Source organism: Daphnia carinata, chromosome 5 (genome assembly GCF_022539665.2).
Source record: "Daphnia carinata strain CSIRO-1 chromosome 5, CSIRO_AGI_Dcar_HiC_V3, whole genome shotgun sequence".
Classification (NCBI taxonomy): domain Eukaryota; kingdom Metazoa; phylum Arthropoda; class Branchiopoda; order Diplostraca; family Daphniidae; genus Daphnia; species Daphnia carinata.
The window spans coordinates 201,626-219,121 of record NC_081335.1 but is presented as its reverse complement, the minus strand read 5'-3'; the positions used below and the strand labels follow the sequence as shown (position 1 = coordinate 219,121).

Sequence of the window (17,496 nt, the reverse complement as noted above, 5' to 3'; positions counted from 1 at the left end):
TAACCAAACAAAGTCGTTACTAGATATGATTACATGATAAGGAACTTTAGCTACGGATCTTGAGAAAATGATATAAATGTCAAAGATGACGGATGGAAAGTTCTGATAGGTTGAGCCTACGCACCAAGCCCATGCCCTACAAATCGTATTGCTGTTGTTATGAGGCTCGAAAGATAATATGATTTGTGTGATATTGCCCAATGGCTACACACAATCTCAACCGGAAGAAAAAAAGCGGTTTATAATGGGCGCAAATTTGGTAGTGCCGTATAGTCAAGTACACATCGTCCAACACGCATTGAGCTCCCGTTGTCAAGGGACAATTCCGACATCATGCGATCATTCAACAGTCTTTTTCAGGTAATTTCACCTTTATTCAACGTTGGTTCTACTTTCCATTTCTCTATTTTTATCGTTTCAATCTCTTTGTGCTGAAGGTTTTTGCCGCTGGGCTTCTGTTGACGACAGTCGTAGCCAATCCGGCCGCTAGGAAAGTTCTCCAGCGTGCGGCCTGTACGGAGAGTTATGCTCCATGCACCTGCGATCTGACTGCCAACGGCGTAGAAGTCAGCTGCTTGGATGTGACAGTCGCCGAGATCGTCGATGTCTTCTTCCGTACGCGTACTCTCGATATCTACTCCGTAACACTAACGGCCACCTCAGCCACCGGATCAATCGACTTGCCCGCCGATCTCCTGAAGGACAAACGAGCCAAAAATATTTACCTCAACTGCCCGTCGACAGCCTCACCCAAACTCGGTCTGACCATCGATCCAGCCTCTTTTGAATTCACACGTTTCGACACGACACGTTTCGAAATTCACGACTGCGATCTTGTCGGACAATTAAATATGGACTTTTTGGTCGATTTTTCGGTTCTTGATACTTTACATATCGAGAATTCGGAAAACGCCAAAGCTATCGAAACACTCCCAGCCCTAGCCCAACTCAAAGAATTGGCCGTTGTTAGTTGCACTGGTTTGGCAAATGTCGCCTTCCCAGATTTAACCCCGGCACGTTTGGAAAGACTGTACCTGAACGGCAATGGTCTGGACGACGCAACGGCCAATGGCATTTTGGTAGCTGTTGGTAGTTCATCGTCATCCAGCTCGTTGGTAGAGTTGTCTCTGGCATCGAATAGCATGACCAAAGTGCCAAGGATTGCGTCGTTTTCCAAGTTGAGTTGGTACGACGTCAGCTCAAACGCCATTCCATTTATTAGTCAATCGGCTTTGATTTTCGGATCCCCTGTTAATTTCCTCGGGATCAATAACGTTGCCCTAACTGCCATTGAAGGCGGAGCTTTCCTTGGTAAATTTATTTTTCATATTTTCTAAGACAAGAATGTGGTTTTGACCTATTCATTTTGTGTTTGTTTATTTTTATTTTTTAGGTGATTATACGTTCGCCCAGGTAAACTTGGAGAACAATGATTTGACCTCGTTTAGGGAAGATGTTTTTAAATCAATGTTGCAACTAATGGCGGCTCAACCAGCAGGTGGCCAGGTGATCGTCACTGGAAGTAAGTTGAATTTCACTTATCTTTAAATCTACGTTGTCTAGTTCTGGAAAGAAGATCTGTCAATTGTTTCCCTTATTATTTTTTATAGATCCATTTGACTGTGGCTGTGGATTAGCCTGGCTGATCCGCGACAATCCAACTCTCATCCCCAACGTCAAAAACGGAGTTTGCGGTGGATTCTTTAGATTCGAAGACCTCAATCCTGACTCATACGCAAATTGTTAGTTATAGTTAATGTGGTTATTCAGCTAATCGTTGTGCTTGATCCCAATGTTTTTGTCCACCACATATACGAATGCAACCTAATGAAATACAAACATAACAAAGGCACGTTAGCCGTTGTCAAGTGTTGATTGTATGTCACGCTTTGTGAACAAGAAAAAGATTTATAATAATACAAACATCGGTTGTGAATTTCGTGTACGACATGACCTAAATGATTCGTAATCTTCACGTAATCACATAAGTCTTTCTGGTTAAAACAAATAAAATAGTGATGAAAAAAGTAGGGCATAATTATGAAATCAGGCAACGCTGAAGACTGATGGCGCCCTTTGATCGGCATGTCAGTCGGTAAATCAGTCCGACTGAGGTTGGATGTTATCTTCTTTGTTACGGAACTCCGTGACCTGCATTTCGTTCAGTGGTCGATATCGCAACGGACACATTTCGATTGCAAGGTAAAACCCTAGAGAAATTAAAACTCCCCTTGTCCAGATAAACAAGATTACGAGTTAATACCTGTCGGAATCCTTTTCAAACTCTGTCAGGTGATTCGTTTCGAGTTGTTTAAACAAACCACTTGAAATTTGAACGTTTCACAAATACTAATTCATCAGGAATTTCGAAAGCTTCTGTATCAGTCATTCGAAACATCTCGATTTGCATCCCTTGTTTATCTTTCACATGGGTAATATGTTGCTACTTTGTTTTGAGCGAACTGTGTCTTGCATCCGAGATACAGGTGTCTAACTAGAAAAACCCTGGCTGGGCATTGCACTTTAGTTGCATTGTTTCAATTGAACAATGGATTGGCATGGCATGGCAAGTCGAAGTAGAAGAAAATGGCGGAGGAGGTAGGGGACGAAATGTGGAGCCTTGAGCGTCCCCCTCTACAAATGGCTTCCCAACCCATTCATTTTGATTCTATTTCGAAAAGAAACTTTATATCTAGGACACATCCAGTACTCGGAGAAAAAAAGTGTCTTAGTTCATGGGGTTCTCAAATCTGTGATGGAACCACGGATTCACGAGGTGTTGACATGACAGACCAAGGTGTCAAGATAACGATAACTCATTTACCACGTTAATGTTGAGCTCACATGATCTTTAGGCAGTGAAATCTATTTGATAGTTGTTGCCGGTTTACCCAAAGCATTGCACTTTAAAGCCGTAGCAACTAGCAGCCGAAAATTCCCTTTCAACATGGATAAACTCAACTGCATTTTTCAAGTAAGCCATTTTTTTTGGGGGGGGGGGGTATTGTTTGCATTCGATAACCTCGTATTTGTTGTACAGATTTTAGCCTTTGGGATTTTCTTGAATGCCGGAGCTATTTCAGCTAATCCTTTTTTAAACCGCATGTATCATAAAAGGCTAGAAAAGGTTTTACCCAACAATCAAGAAGCCTTCGATGTTGGTAATTCATCCCTTGGGCAACGTGCTATCTGCCCAGAGGATTATTCACCTTGTACATGCGCCTTAACCATCAGTGGATTGGAAATCACCTGTGCCGACGTCTCTATCGAAGACATCCAGGACGTGTTCTTCCGTACACAAACTCTTCGACTGTATTTGGTTCTGTTGACGGCTACAGTCTCACCTTCGGGTACGATTGCATTACCCCCTGATTTACTTCAAAACAAACATGCAGACAACATTTTCCTCATTTGTCCGTCGGGTGCATCGCCAAACGTTGGTCTCACCATAGATCCATTTGCTTTTGAATTCACCCGGTTCGAAACGACCATAATGGGCATTCTGAATTGCGATCTATCGGCACAAGCAGACATGCGATTCTTGAACGATTTCACTGCTTTGTATACGCTTCGCATTGAGAACACGTTGAACGTGGAAGTCATTGAAACTCTTCCGACAAGTACGTTGCCGGCTCTGAAGAAACTCATCATTACTGGATGCACGGGATTAGAAAATGCCGCTTTTCCTGATTTGACACCTGCAAGATTAGAACGACTGTACCTGAATGGCAACGGCTTAAACGACGAAGCCATCAACAGCATTTTGATCTCTGTCGGTAGTTCGTCTTCATCGAGCTCTTTGCAAGAGCTCGTTTTAGCCGACGATGGAATGGCAAAAGTTCCAAGGATTGGATCGTTTTCCCAACTTAGTGTGTACGACGTCAGCTATAACAACATCCCGTACATGAGTCAATTAACTTTGATGTTCAGTGCGCCCGTACGATTAGTCAGTCTTAAAAGTATTTCCCTTTCTGCTATCGAAGGAGAGGCTTTCCAAGGTAAACGTGTCTTTATTCCTCAGCCTAATGTGGATTTTTAAAATTTTAATTTGTGTTTTGACAGGTGATTTCTCGGTGGCTCAATTCAACTTGGAGTACAATCAATTAAAAGAATTTAGAGAAGATGTTTTCAAATCAATGCTGCAACAAATGGCGGCATTGCCGGATGGTGAAGGCGGTCAAGTCCTCGTCACTGGAAGTAAATTCTAATTATTTGAGTACCTCCAATCCCATGCATAAAATGTAATGTTCTTTCTTAAACGTTCTCACGCTTGGGTTTTGTTGTTTAATTGTTAGACCCGTTTGCGTGCGGTTGCGGTTTGGCCTGGCTGATCCGAGACCATCAAGAGCTCATCCCTAGTGTGAAAAACGGCGTTTGCGATGGGTTTTTCAGGTTCGAAGACTTGAATCCGAATTCGTTCACCAATTGCATCTAAGGAAAATTGAACCCGGTGTGATCCCGGAGGTGCCCGTAGACATGCCCAAGTTAGTTTTTAAACTAATTCTTTTTCGTAAGATATAATGATACAGAACTAACGTGTATTAAATAAAAATGCTCGGACATTATTTGAATCAACGTTAATTTTGTGCCTACCGATGGAAAAGGTAAGCTTTTTTTAAATTTTTTAGTTTTTCGCTTTAGAAAACAAGAGTGTGCGGCTGGAAAGCCTCAGTGGCTTGCATTGAGTAATGCACTTAATCTCATTTGTTGACAATTTCATGGCTCCTATCCATTACAGAGAGCCTTTTTTTTTTTTTAAGTCATTTGTCATGGAATTGAAATCAGATGGGAATTAGAATGAGCCTGGACAAACAAGGTGAGAAAATCCAGAACGACGAAAAACATTCGTCGCCTCAGTTTTTTTTCCATTATCTAATCTTCTTTCAACAGATAATTTTTTCTTGAAACAAAATGTTAAATACATCGAACTACTGGGAAGAAAGTAGTTCTAACGTAAGTATGTCTAAATGAATAAAAGATGTTTAAAACACTACTACTAATTGTTGAATATCATTCGGAATGCACAGGACCATTTCTTCAGAAAGCAACTCGGAATACGCAACTGCCAATTTTCCAACTGGGAACCTGTTGTCAAGAGCTCAAATTGTGTTATCCCACGGTATCTCTTTTTAACATTTAAGCTACATTCGGGTTTCTTTTTTTTAAACGTACATTTGTTTTAGGCATTTATTTTCTGCCAGCATAGTCGTCTAAGGCCGTGAATGGGAGGAATTTTCAATTACCCGCGTTTGTTTATTGACAAACTTAACGCATCGAAAACTGTGGGGTCAGCCCAGATGCCGGAAATTGTTGGAATAACCAGGTATTGTTCTTTTCAAAATCGTCGTGTATCTGAGTAAAACATACGAGGTCTTCGTCGATTGAATGCCAACGCACGTTTCGTGCGCGTCTCAATGCCAGGAATGTATTTCTACGATGCGAGTAGAAAACAAAAGTAAACAAGGAAATCACAGAAGAATTGAATTGCACTTTCGCCTTCTGAAACCAGACAGATAATGACGCATCGCTCCGTCAGATGCGAGCATATTTTCACACGTTGTTGAAACAGTTGCACTCGATCGTGCAGTTGCTTTTGCTTGTACATATGGGAGGGAAAAAGCTAGTTTTTTGCTTGTTTGGCTTCCGTAATCATTGCTAAGAGAACATTTTTTGCGGTTGGTTCGTTTCCTTCATCACCTCTCGAATGTTGCTGTGTCTAGCACTCGATTCGTGACCGGTGTGGGATATAGACGAAAGATCGCGCTTCACGACACGTTCGTGTGTTTAGACAGGTTTCGGTTGCTGAACCTCGTAATATGAGCCAAGGTTATTTGAAAAATAGCGTGCCGTAGAGAACAGAGAGGAACGCGGCATTCAAAATCGCTTGAGGGCCACAAATTGTAAGTGGGTTTGCCCAACGTCACAGCTACGAACCCGCCTTTTAAACCCTGTAGGGGAAAATATAGACAACAAAAAAAAATCCTTTTTCTTTCTCACTTGAGAATCAGTGTCTTGTTGTGCTGGTTCGTGTTTGCATCGGTCGCGATTTCTGAGGTTTTCCCTTTACCACTTCCGCGCGTAAACCGATTCACCTGGTTGTTTTAATCCAATTATTGATCGTTTTCTTTTGTTTTTTTTATTGGCAGCTTTTCCTTCAAAGGAAAATGTACTTTCATGGTGTTATCATCAGTTGCTGTATTTTGGTTAGCCTGACCAATTCCATTCACGTTAAAGGACCGGAAGATGACGAGTGGTAAGCATGAAATTACCTGTTTATTGCACGATCAGTGCAGATAAACATCAAGTGACCTTATCTCTTGTGAAGGGCGGATGGATTGTTGCGAAAAAAACGATCAGTGGACAAAGATGAGGCGCTTGCCAAAGATTTCCTCTCGTTCCACAACCTGAGGGCTTCTGATATGTGTTACCAAACTAATATCGCCGAATGGAGATATGCGTCGGATATCACGACGGAAAATGAACGCCTTAAGGTTCGCTATTATTTCATTTCAATGTTCCTCTTAGTGCAGATGAAACTTAACGAACAAAAACATTCCCCGTCCTTAAACAAATTTCTAATTTTAAAAAATGAATGCAGCTAGAACACAGTCTAGTGGCTGCCCGATTCGAAAAAGAAGCCTGGAAAAATATCACCAGTTTCAATTGGGAACTCTTCACTGACCCCGATTTGAAACGCAAATTTCGTCTTCTTTCTGTATTGGGACCATCTGCGCTTCCTGAAGAAAAACTGACACAGGTAGGCACTGCATGGTGTAAAAAAAAAAAACCCGTTTCAGAAAAAACTAGAACGTAATCATTTATTCCGTCAATGCGGGAACCCTTTAGTACCGCAAATCTATCGACGGAATGGAGAAAATTTACAGCACGGCCAAAATCTGTTCGTACACCAATCCGGCTGATTGTGGTCTCAGCCTGGATCCTGGTAAGGTTAAAATGTACACCAGTTGTTAAATGATAAGCGAAACTGCTATAAACCAATTTATGCTCACGTGATTGTTTTTTAGATTTAACCGAGAAAATGCGCTCTAGCCGGAATTTTGAAGAATTGAAACATGTTTGGCATCAGTGGCATCAACAGAGTGGCGGGAAAATGCGCAGTCACTATGAACGATTCGTTGAGTTGAGCAATGAAGCTGCGCGAATGAACAGTTAATCAAATGTAATGTTTCATTTTAGCATATTAGATGAGATTTTGAATTTTAGATTTCAGTGACACTGGAGCTTACTGGTTACGCAACTACGAGTCTGACACGTTCAAGAAAGATATCGAAGGATTGTGGCAAACTATAAAACCATTTTACCTACAGCTGCATGCGTACGTCCGTGCTAAACTGAGAGCTCATTATGGCGAGGACAAGGTCCCCAAGAATCAACCGATTCCTGCTCATTTGCTGGGCAATATGTGGGCGCAAGCGTGGGCAAATATCAATGAATTAGTAATACCGTACCCTGGCAAAATGTCGGTAGATGTCACACCGGAAATGCTAAAGCAGGTGAGTAATCATCGCCTTTTATTTAACGTGTATGATTAATGTTGATGTATCCATTTCAGGGCTATACTCCGAAGAAAATGTTTCAAATGTCTGAGGATTTCTTTACCTCGTTGGGTTTACTTCCTACTCCTCCAGAGTTCTGGAGTGGATCTATCATCGAGAAACCGACCGACAGAGAAATCGTTTGCCACGCTTCAGCTTGGGATTTTTGCAACGGAAAAGATTTCCGTATCAAGCAGTGTACTCGGGTCGACATGGAAGACTTCATCACTGTCCACCACGAAATGGGACACATTCAATACTTTCTGCAGTACAAACACCAGCCGCTAGTTTATCGAGAAGGAGCCAATTCAGGTTTCGGTTTTTATTACATTTTGTATGTTTCGAGATGTTAATTATTTTTCGATAGGATTTCACGAAGCGGTTGGCGATGCACTAGCTCTCTCTGTCCAAACTACCAAACAGTAAATCAAAATCGAAACAATTTGATTTGACTGTTCGCTGTTAAACCAAATCTTCTATTTGTTTTCGCATACAGTCTCAAAGAAATTGGCTTGCTGGACAAATCATCCCCGCAAGATCATGAAGCCACCATTAATTATCTGTTGCTGACGGCCTTGGATAAGATTGCCTTTTTCCCATTCGCTTACATCATGGATAAATGGCGTTGGGACGTGTTTGATGGGTCCATTTCATCAGCGGATTACAATTGTCACTGGTGGAAACTACGGTTAGCATTTCGAGTCATTACATTCTCAATTGAAAATGATTACTAAAATGTTTTTTACATGCGATAAGTGAGGAGTACCAAGGCATCCGGTCACCAGTGACAAGATCAGAAGTCGATTTCGATCCTGGTGCAAAGTATCACATTGCAGCCAACGTCGAATACATTCGGTACTATTTCTTTCCCATTACATCAACTGCCAGTTTGTTTTAAAATGTATCCGTATAAACTCGGTATTGGTTTGACCATTGGTGGAGTGCAGGTACTTTGTGAGTTTCGTCATCCAGTTCCAGTTCTATAAATCCATGTGCATCGCAGCTGGTCAGTATGATCCAAATAATCCTGCACGACCGCTCCACGAATGCGATTTTTACCGAAGTAAAGAGGCGGGAGCTAAATTAGGGTATCATTTTTTTTTTTTTCAACATAAAAATTAGGTGTAATGTCTTAACGTTTTATTGATTTTTTTTTCGGGTCATACATAGAGCCATGTTGGCTATGGGATCGTCGCGACCTTGGCCGGAAGCAATGCGAGCCCTTACGGGACAAGACCGCATGGATGCCAGCGCCTTCCGTGAATATTTTAAGCCACTTGAAGATTGGCTGATTGCCAAGAACAAAGAACTCGGCGAACCTGTTGGATGGAGCTCAGGTTAGTACCACATCGCATCCAACCCATTTCCCATCAGTTGAATTCTAATTTCTTGTTCATTCATTTTAAAGAGGGCATGAATTGTCAGAAAAATGCTCCCGAATCAACAACGCAAGATCCACCTACAACACAACGGCCTAGCTCCAGTGGTCAAATTTTGCCTCATCTTTGGATTGTAGCTTTCATTTATTCTCTTCTTTATTTTGTTTTCTAAACAGGGATAGTTGAGTTGTTTTGTTGCCTTTTTCATCAACAGGTTCAAGACATAGCTTTCATCAGATAGTTTCTGGGTCTTTTTTCTTTTTCAGGAATGGTTTTTCAAGAGTTATAAACAGAGACCGTTTTTGTAGCAGAATTACAACGACGAATACAGTCTATAGAACCGGACCCGTCTGGAGCAGCTTTACAACGAATCTTTGGCTAGGTAAAAATAGTTATAAGCACTAGTGGAACTAATCAATTTACATGTAAACAGAATCAGCGTGATGACTATCAAAAGCGTTTGCTTTTCCTGTGTCAAATTTAAATTTCTAGTAGATGCAAAGGAAGAAACTTTAAAATTACTTCTGTTTATCTTCCAAAGTGACAACTACAGTCAGCAGTAAAAATTTAGGAAGGGTTTAAAGTATCGTGCATCCATTTGTTTGAACATTTCAAGAACGACTGAGGGTGGTTTAAAAGCAAAGGAACTATTTTTTAGCTTATTTGAGCTTTCAAGTGTTGTATATACTACGAATCTACGTAGTAATCGAGAAGCGAAACTCCATCAGAAAAAATTGCCATTCAAATTGATTCGAGGGTTGCATATTTCTTGGCGTGGGAAGCCAGGATCAACTTGGCTAGCACGGCACAGGAAAATCCCACGATGAACAAGCTGCAGATGACCCACAGACTAATGTATTGACTCGATTCCAAATAAGCAATTTCTTCGTACAATTTTGCTTCGGAAATGTCATTCTGTAAGATGTGAAAAATAGTTGAAGTATCAGATTAGCATATGAAATTACTGTTATGTAATGTAAGAAAAAAAATGTTATGTACCGGCATTAAAAATGTTTTGGCACTTATCTCATCTTCGCGCGAGACCGCTAACTTAACACGCACAGGACTGGAAACCTGATTCACCCAGAAAAGCTTTTTAGATGCCACGTAAGTTGTCCTATTTAAACAAATGGGAGAATAGAATGCATGAAATAAAGCAATGCTACGAGATATCGCTAATTTGTTATTTATTATTAATTTTTTTTACTTAAAAATCACGTCGCCCGCGAAATCAGTTGGAGGGGTCCAAGTTAGGTGTACAATGTTTTTGTGTGATTTACTTGAATGTGTTGCTGCATTCTTCATTTTTTAAAGATTGTTAATAGAGTGACTTGATTTTAAACAAGTAAATTGGATTAAATACTTGATGCAGCCCATGGCAATCTATGGTGTGTGAATCATTGTGAACTTGAAATGTTCCTAGGGCCACTGCATTTTCGGAAGGCAGTTCAAAAGCCATTATCATGTAGCCTGTGAACAAAATATTATCTATAGGCATAAGGAATGGATATACAGGTACAAAGTTCCTACACATACCCTTGAAGGAGTCAACAGTGGTTTCCGATGAGCTTGATGAACCGTCTGAACTGTCAGATGATGCAGTTAATGATAGGGTGTGAAGAGCAATCCTCAGACTTGAATTTGAAAACATTTCTGCCTATAAAAGAAATGACTCAATGGATGTCTTCATTGTATAGTTATAGTGATGAAGTGGTACCTGATATGGTTTTGTTTCAAAAGGACAAGGCGATTTTTGTGGGTTGTGTTTGTGCAATGGGTACATGGTGTTGCAAGCTGTGGTGGGGGCTCCATGTGGATGGCCGGTAACGTGACTGATAGTCAGTGCTAGTACGAATACAAAGAAACTTTGCATTTTTTCACCTTTGCTGAAATTTCAGACTTGAACTGGTGAGCCAATTGAGCAACACAGACCCCCTTAAACAGCTTGAAACACCACAGCTGGCTTCTTTGAAAATTAAATTATTAAAGCGGTGTCTGGACACAAGGGAAGCTAACTATCTGAGGAAGTGCATGAAATAACTTTAATTTCTTGATAGTTGATCACAAAGTTGGACTTTGGATGTGATCATCGGATACGGTATAGGTTGGGGGCGGACGACGTGACCCAAATCATAACAAAATAGCAGACAAAAATGTAAGCACGTTTCCGACAACAAATGACTGCTGGATAGCGATGGCATTCTCCTGTGTCGTATCTCTGTTATTGGAAACTGAATGTAATTTCATTGCAAAGATTGTAGAAACTGTTGTATTTCTCTATCCTGTGTAGTCGTTCGAAACCTTTAATTAGTTTCAGGAGGAAATCATCAAAACGAAATGATAATGTTGAATTTGAGTATGTTTGCTGATGTGAAAAGTCACAAAACGTACGAGTTGATGAATCATTAAAACTAATGAAGCCGATACGGAGTGGGACAGAAACTCGTAGGGATGATAATAGACAAAGAGTGGCGCCTTTTTTTGGGGTGTGTTGACCTTGTAGAACAGAAAAAAAAAAATCTGAATTTCCCGTATGTTGAAATGGAAGGTGCGGAGACGTGAGCATGGATCTCATCCTTCCTTTTTTTCACCCTCCCCATCCTTGGACAGCCGAGGTAAGGTATAAAAACCCAGGTAACATGTCTCTGATTTGTGCTAGTCTCTCCTCGTTCTTCTTCTTGTAACAATGTATTCAGCTCGTTGCACCGGTAGATTCGTTGTTTTGTGTTTTTCTGCTTTGATGGTCAGCCAAATTGTTTATTGCAAACCCAATGGCGCCCCACTTGAAGCTTGTGAAGACATGTCCCCGCAGCATTTCATTATGCCACAATCAGGCGTGTGTCCGTTCACTTCAAGGCTTGCCAAGGTAAGTGTCTTAACAATTTGCAGTGTTCAACTTGTGATCTGTAAATGTGATATTTGTGTAGGATGAAATGTGGTCGAATGGTACTATCGAAGTGACACTAGAACATGACAGCGAAGATTTCAAAGGTATTCAATTTTCGGTCTAACAGCACATAGATTTCTACACGTTTGTTGTTTGATGTTAGGTTTTTTGATGATGGCTTTTGACAGCACCAGTTCCGATACGGATCCCATCGGTACTTTCAGTGCCGATCTCAAGGGCATGGGAAAGGCCATTGACTGCAGAAGCGATGGTACAAAGGTAACTAACCCCATTTATCTTACAAGCCCAAGACTGTTAAGAATCTTTGTTAACTTTTACTTTCCCCTCTACTTATAGAATGCCGTGACCCACAAGGACAAGTCACTGAAGAGATCGGTCGTTGCTACCTGGACCCCCCCTGAGGACTTCGATGGCTCTGTTGTTTTCAAGTAACATTATGTTTTATACCTACATTTGGGGAGCAGATAATTGTGAAAGTGACTTTTGTTGGTCGGTAGGACTACCTTCGTCAAGTCGTTTGACAAGTTCTGGGTCAAGCAATCGTCTTCCACCCTGCGAGTTAAACGAGCTAGTCTGGTCAGTGATAGCAGCAGTGGCAAGGGAGAGTCGTCTACCACGGAGAAACCTGTTGAATCTACTACCGCCAAGAAGCCTTCTGCCAAGTCTGACAAGGAGGGTGGATCAGATACCACTACAACACGGGTATGAGGCAGTGACTTCCCAGACCTTTCATATTTGCATTGACTTAAATTCCTCCTTTCTCTATTTTTTTTTTTCAAATTGCATAAGACAACTACAGCCCAGCCAGAGATTACAGATGCTGCTTCGCCGATTGGTATCTTGGCTTTTTACAGCGTTATAATCATTGGCGTTACCATCGCTTTTATAGCCTGATATCTTGAATCGAGCCTCTCATATCCTGAGATGTACAAGATCTCCCATTAATTTCTTTTAATCCTTTTTCTCTTCCTTTTTATTCCATATCTCTTTGTAATATATTTTATGATTGGGGTTATTCTGTTGTGGTGGTTGGATCGTAAAATTCGAATGCAAATATACCTTCATTAAGGTTAAATAGATTCCAATTGTTTTTTATAGCATCGAAACTGTCTGGGTCATGTCTGTAAAGTATAGGGTTGGGTAATGTACAGAACAAGTTCAAGGTAGGGTGAAAATTCTTGCATGACCTTCAATTTGTAGGTGGCTCTGGGTGACATGATGATTACAACCAAGCTATAAAAAAAGTCACAGCATTTGTATTAATATCAGTTGTCAAGAGGCACTTGGTCGAGATAGACGATCTCTCTTCCAGTCTCTAAACAATCCGTAAAAGTCATGAAGACCACTTGGGTGTTCGTCGTGTTGTACGTGTTCATTTCTCCTGTTTGGGTGCAGCAACTTGACGTACTCCATTCGAATGTTCAGGATGGAGAAGGCAGTTTTCTAAGCCAACATCATGGTCTTCCTATCACTGATCAATGTGTAGGAAACTGTTCTAGTCAACTAAACGGCCCGAACTTTGTTAACAATTTAGGGTGAATATCTTTTGAATTGCTTTTCTTTGTTCGAGAACGTCCATTAAACCTGTAATACATTTAGGAATCCACATGTACAGCAAGTAATGGAAGGCAGTTCAGGTGGTGTTTTCGGCTTCGTCTTTTCAACTTTGTCAAGTATGTTGAATTACGTTTACCGGATATTTGTGCAGCCCTGGATTGGAATGCTTGGATACAGTCGGTCAGCTTCGATCGATAAAAATTTCTATACGGTCGAAGGCCGATCGGCTGTTGATCCTCCAATCGCTGTAGCTTCACCTGTCAATTGGCACGAGATGGGCACGACAGTCTTTCAAGTCTTGTCGAGTTTATTAGGGAACAATCAGGCCCGACCATCAAAATTAAAACCGTCATTTTCACCCAAAGAGTCATCTACAGATTCCACGGGACCTATCAGTGCAATTAACCCTTTGTAAAACTCATCCCCATGTTCAGTCAATAAAAAGTGCAAATTTAATCCCCTTGTGTGCAGCAATGTTAGATACCTGTTTCTGATAGCCCACAAATAATCGATTATTATCGTTTTTAAAATTTCATTGCGATTCTTTAGCTGTCTGAGAACGACGGCCTCCATCTGGCAATTCCTAGAGAAATTGCCATCTTGCCATTTTTAACTTCCAAGTAAATCCCAATTGTTTTCCCAATGCTTTTTCTCTTGTAGGAGGCATTTGTTTGGGTACTAAGCTATAAAAACACATAGAAAAATCTTCGCGTAAAAGCAATTTGAATACTTCAGAGTAATCCCATTTTGCTGATTGCTTGCACGTTTTTTTTACTTTACGACTCAGTACTTGAACAGTATTAGAATGTTGTCCACAAATTTTAAAAAATGTTCTCAACCCTAATTTTCCACAAATTGCCGTAATAGACCCGACCAGATCAATTAGGTGACACGCTTTTCTGATCGTTTCTATTTTGTACTGCTCTTTTTACAATTTAACGATGTTATGAATATTACATTGCTACGGAATTTTCAGACTAAGGTTTGCTATGAAAATTCAGTTGGCAAAATAGGTGGTATAAAATTTCTGAGTAAAAATAGCTTGGGCGTTTCTCACGTTTGAATTGAAGGCGGGAACATTCTGACCGTCCAATCAGGTACGACTTCGTGCAACTTCAGGTTGACACGTCGCCAGCAGCGGCATTGTTGATTTTTTTCTCCCGTTCTTTGGGTTTGTAGTTGTACAGTGTCTCGCATGTATTGCTCCCGGTTGCTTTTTTTTAATTAAAGGCTTAAGTTATTTATAGATTTAGATTTAATTTAGCTATCATGGCATTAGACAAGAGATTCTTAGGCTATGCTTCAGGCATATTCATTTGCTACTTTTATTTTGGTATTCTCCAGGAAAGAATGTAAGTTTGTATTGAATCCTCACGTAGCTGTTACATCTTACCTTTCATTCTGTGTAATTTTCAGAACACGAGGGAAGTATGGAGAGGGTGAAACACAAGAGAAGTTTACCTACACCTTAGCCCTAGTGTTTGTGCAGTGTGTTGTAAATTTCGCATACGCAAAAATCAGTAAGTAAATAAAGTTTCAGCACCAAATTTGTGTTAATCTAAAACATATTTTTGCATTTTAGTGCTGTCTACTGTGATGAAGCAGGGAGAAGATAAAACAAGCAGAATGTATTATGCTTCATCTGCTCTCACTTATTTACTCGCCATGGTGTGCAGTAACATGGCTCTGCAATGGGTCAATTACCCAACCCAGGTTACTATTTAGCACCTTGTTTCAGTTTTCTGTATCTGAGTATTTTTTCTTCTTTATTACAGGTGGTTGGAAAGTCATGCAAGCCCATTCCCGTTATGATTCTAGGAGTTTTATTTGGGAACAAATCATATCCTATGGCCAAATACTTATTTATTCTCACTGTAGTTCTAGGTGTGGCCATGTTCATGTACAAAGACAAGCCTGTAACTGCCAAGCAAGAGATAGATACAGGGATTGGTATAGGTGAAATATTGCTGGTAAGACATGGAAGAAACATACTGTTGTGTTACATCATCATTTTCTGGTTCTTGTAGATTTTGTCCCTTATCATGGACGGACTTACGGGCGCCATTCAGGAGCGAATGAAGACTGAATATCAGTCAAAGTCTGGCCATATGATGCTTTACATGAACTTGTGGTCTGTTGGATACTTGGCTTTTGGTAATAAGAATTAAATTTTACTCAGCACGCTTACTTAAAAGATTTTGTGCGGTTCTCTTAGCTCTTTTGGTTACCGGTGAATTATTTGACTTTGTTGGATTCATCAGTCGTCATCCTTTTGTCTTGTGGGATTTGACTACTTTTTCGATTGCAAGCGCACTCGGACAGGTAATAATTTTACTTTCGCTTGCGCCATAGCTTTCACAACAATGTCATTCGTTTCATTTGCTTCCAGTTCTTCATCTTTCGAATGATTGCCGATTATGGTGCGTTACCGTGCTCAATAGTGACGACAACGAGAAAATTCTTTACTGTCATGGCTTCTGTCATTTATTTTGGCAATCAGCTATCTGGTAGACAATGGATTGGAGCGACCTTGGTGTTTGCGGGTTTAACGATGGACTCTGTTTACGGTAAAAAGAAGGCGCCCAAAAAGTCCTGACTTTCCCTTGTTTAGGCGGTTTACACAATAGCAAAAATATTTTTGTTGGGTTGTGATTATTGTTTTGTTTCATGTTTTGCGGCTAATAAACAACGTAATACAACACTTCGAGTCGATGATAGAAGAGAATAAGAAATTTTAAAAAATGTGGCTTTCTGATGTCTGATAGGGTAGGCAAGACAAAATCAATGCGAGCATTTTGGTAGGATAACGACATTATAATTTTTTCAAGGTTTAAACTTGACCATTGGGATGCTTTTGGATTGGTAGCACTTGTCGCACACCCATTCGGCATAAACTTCGGCCGTTAGCAAGTGGTAAGCCGCCTCGGTCAATCCTGTACAGATCCTGTTTTAAAAAAGGTACCAAAGATTGTGTTTACGGTAAAAGTTGTGAGATTTTACAGATCCAAAATTAAACATACCTGTGAAACCAAAAATTGCATCCGGATTCGCATAGTATTGCTTGGTCGTTGTCGTGGACCTCCTTGTGACAAATACCACATGGATAGATAGGTGGGGCATTAGGGTTCTGTGGGTTAAAAACCATAGGCTGGTCAGGTGGGTAGATTTTGCCGGCCGAGACTGGCATAGGTTTAGGACCAGGTGGGCCACCTGAGTTGGGTTGACCAAAGACATTGCACGCTGGACTGCCCATTGGCCCCATCGGTCCCGCGCCACCACCCATCCCACCATGCCCCATCGGTCCGGGACCCATGTTCATGCCGCCCATGTTGTTCATGTTTCCACCCATTTGTCCCATTGGACCCATATGGCCACCATGGTTCATGCCATTCATTCCACCCATACCCATATGGCCCATCATTCCAGGAGGACCTCCCATACCTCCAGGTCCTTGACCAGACATTGGGCCAGGACCTTGGTGCATCATTGCATGGGGTGGTGGTGTATCATCAAAAGGATTTGAGGCAATGATAGTATCACCATAACCTGCAATAGAGATGAAATATGTTAGGACTTGGTTGGGGCAGTAAGTTTGTTATCGTTAGGTACCTGTCAGAGGAGGTGGAACAAGATCATTGATTGCTGGAGACTGCTGCGCCGCCTGAGCTGCAGCATTATTGGACCCTCGTCTTGGCTTCTTTTTGTTGTTGGCTGGGCCGTCCGAGTTGGGTCCTTGGCCGGGAGACCGAAAGTCCCCGGCCAAGGGTTGAATGGGCTTTCGCTTCGACAGGGCTATACATAGGCAAAAAGTATGTAAATAAACAACCAACTAAAATATTGCAAATATATTTGAAATTTTCAGTGTCATTTACCGGATTAGGGGCTGACCAGATAATAGTAAAATGCTTTAAGCTAAAGTTGAAATTATTCCATTTATTCTAGGCAACACGTCAGAAACAATTCCTTGTTTATAGCGTCTTCGAGTTGTAGAAATAAAGGCGTTGCCAGGCGTAAAAAATATTTTGGTTGATTAGTTAATCATTACAAGAATGTAGTTATTTAGTAAATGTATAAACCAGCAAAGAAGCATACATGT

At 40.9% G+C, this 17,496-nt stretch overlaps 8 protein-coding genes across 10 annotated transcripts; 6 read left to right on the top strand and 2 right to left on the bottom strand.

Annotated features, from left to right (window-relative positions):
• The first annotated feature begins 239 nt into the window (after positions 1-239).
• Positions 240-1,812, top strand: LOC130696995 (uncharacterized). Its single transcript, XM_057520125.2, has 4 exons — positions 240-360; positions 438-1,311; positions 1,394-1,522; positions 1,611-1,812. Exons 1-4 carry the CDS (start codon positions 334-336, stop codon positions 1,745-1,747), a joined length of 1,167 nt encoding a protein of 388 aa, XP_057376108.1. The 5' UTR covers positions 240-333; the 3' UTR covers positions 1,748-1,812.
• A 950-nt stretch (positions 1,813-2,762) lies between these two features.
• On the top strand, positions 2,763-4,565 carry LOC130696984 (uncharacterized). Its single transcript, XM_059495263.1, has 4 exons — positions 2,763-2,974; positions 3,041-3,998; positions 4,063-4,197; positions 4,296-4,565. The coding sequence occupies exons 1-4, from the start codon at positions 2,948-2,950 to the stop codon at positions 4,433-4,435; spliced, it is 1,260 nt and encodes a 419-aa protein (XP_059351246.1). The 5' UTR covers positions 2,763-2,947; the 3' UTR covers positions 4,436-4,565.
• Positions 4,566-5,302: 737 nt separating this feature from the next.
• Positions 5,303-9,280, top strand: LOC130696982 (angiotensin-converting enzyme-like). Of its 2 annotated transcripts, none has more exons than XM_059495262.1 (14): positions 5,303-5,323; positions 6,147-6,253; positions 6,326-6,491; positions 6,599-6,757; positions 6,847-6,943; positions 7,026-7,169; positions 7,225-7,514; positions 7,574-7,868; positions 7,924-7,978; positions 8,053-8,244; positions 8,313-8,411; positions 8,504-8,644; positions 8,727-8,893; positions 8,965-9,280. In XM_059495262.1, exons 2-14 carry the CDS (start codon positions 6,165-6,167, stop codon positions 9,105-9,107), a joined length of 2,037 nt encoding a protein of 678 aa, XP_059351245.1. In that variant the 5' UTR covers positions 5,303-5,323; positions 6,147-6,164; the 3' UTR covers positions 9,108-9,280. The 2 variants fall into 2 exon arrangements, with proteins under 2 accessions (XP_059351245.1, XP_057376093.1); XM_057520110.2 differs by lacking the exon at positions 5,303-5,323 and adding an exon at positions 6,022-6,054.
• A 162-nt stretch (positions 9,281-9,442) lies between these two features.
• LOC130697000 (putative defense protein 3) lies at positions 9,443-11,073 on the bottom strand. The gene is made up of 6 exons (XM_057520130.2): positions 10,653-11,073; positions 10,472-10,592; positions 10,299-10,405; positions 10,143-10,234; positions 9,935-10,052; positions 9,443-9,850 (listed from the first exon to the last, which is right to left on the bottom strand). The coding sequence occupies exons 1-6, from the start codon at positions 10,806-10,808 to the stop codon at positions 9,677-9,679; spliced, it is 768 nt and encodes a 255-aa protein (XP_057376113.1). The 5' UTR covers positions 10,809-11,073; the 3' UTR covers positions 9,443-9,676.
• A 503-nt stretch (positions 11,074-11,576) lies between these two features.
• Positions 11,577-12,943, top strand: LOC130697001 (putative defense protein). 2 transcript variants are annotated; one of them, XM_057520132.2, is made up of 6 exons: positions 11,577-11,801; positions 11,863-11,926; positions 11,986-12,101; positions 12,180-12,271; positions 12,341-12,545; positions 12,643-12,943. In XM_057520132.2, the coding sequence occupies exons 1-6, from the start codon at positions 11,622-11,624 to the stop codon at positions 12,703-12,705; spliced, it is 720 nt and encodes a 239-aa protein (XP_057376115.1). In that variant the 5' UTR covers positions 11,577-11,621; the 3' UTR covers positions 12,706-12,943. The 2 variants fall into 2 exon arrangements, with proteins under 2 accessions (XP_057376115.1, XP_057376114.1); XM_057520131.2 differs by having other exon boundaries at positions 11,578-11,801; positions 12,633-12,943.
• A 161-nt stretch (positions 12,944-13,104) lies between these two features.
• LOC130697006 (uncharacterized) lies at positions 13,105-13,856 on the top strand. Its single transcript, XM_057520139.2, has 2 exons — positions 13,105-13,378; positions 13,443-13,856. Exons 1-2 carry the CDS (start codon positions 13,179-13,181, stop codon positions 13,813-13,815), a joined length of 573 nt encoding a protein of 190 aa, XP_057376122.1. The 5' UTR covers positions 13,105-13,178; the 3' UTR covers positions 13,816-13,856.
• A 696-nt stretch (positions 13,857-14,552) lies between these two features.
• Positions 14,553-16,101, top strand: LOC130697012 (solute carrier family 35 member B1-like). Its single transcript, XM_057520145.2, has 7 exons — positions 14,553-14,752; positions 14,817-14,920; positions 14,983-15,113; positions 15,176-15,370; positions 15,428-15,554; positions 15,616-15,722; positions 15,790-16,101. The coding sequence occupies exons 1-7, from the start codon at positions 14,670-14,672 to the stop codon at positions 15,994-15,996; spliced, it is 954 nt and encodes a 317-aa protein (XP_057376128.1). The 5' UTR covers positions 14,553-14,669; the 3' UTR covers positions 15,997-16,101.
• On the bottom strand, positions 16,047-17,430 carry LOC130697004 (protein pygopus-like). The gene is made up of 4 exons (XM_057520137.2): positions 17,273-17,430; positions 17,010-17,192; positions 16,421-16,946; positions 16,047-16,344 (listed from the first exon to the last, which is right to left on the bottom strand). The coding sequence occupies exons 3-4, from the start codon at positions 16,885-16,887 to the stop codon at positions 16,224-16,226; spliced, it is 588 nt and encodes a 195-aa protein (XP_057376120.1). The 5' UTR covers positions 16,888-16,946; positions 17,010-17,192; positions 17,273-17,430; the 3' UTR covers positions 16,047-16,223.
• Positions 17,431-17,496: the final 66 nt, after the last annotated feature.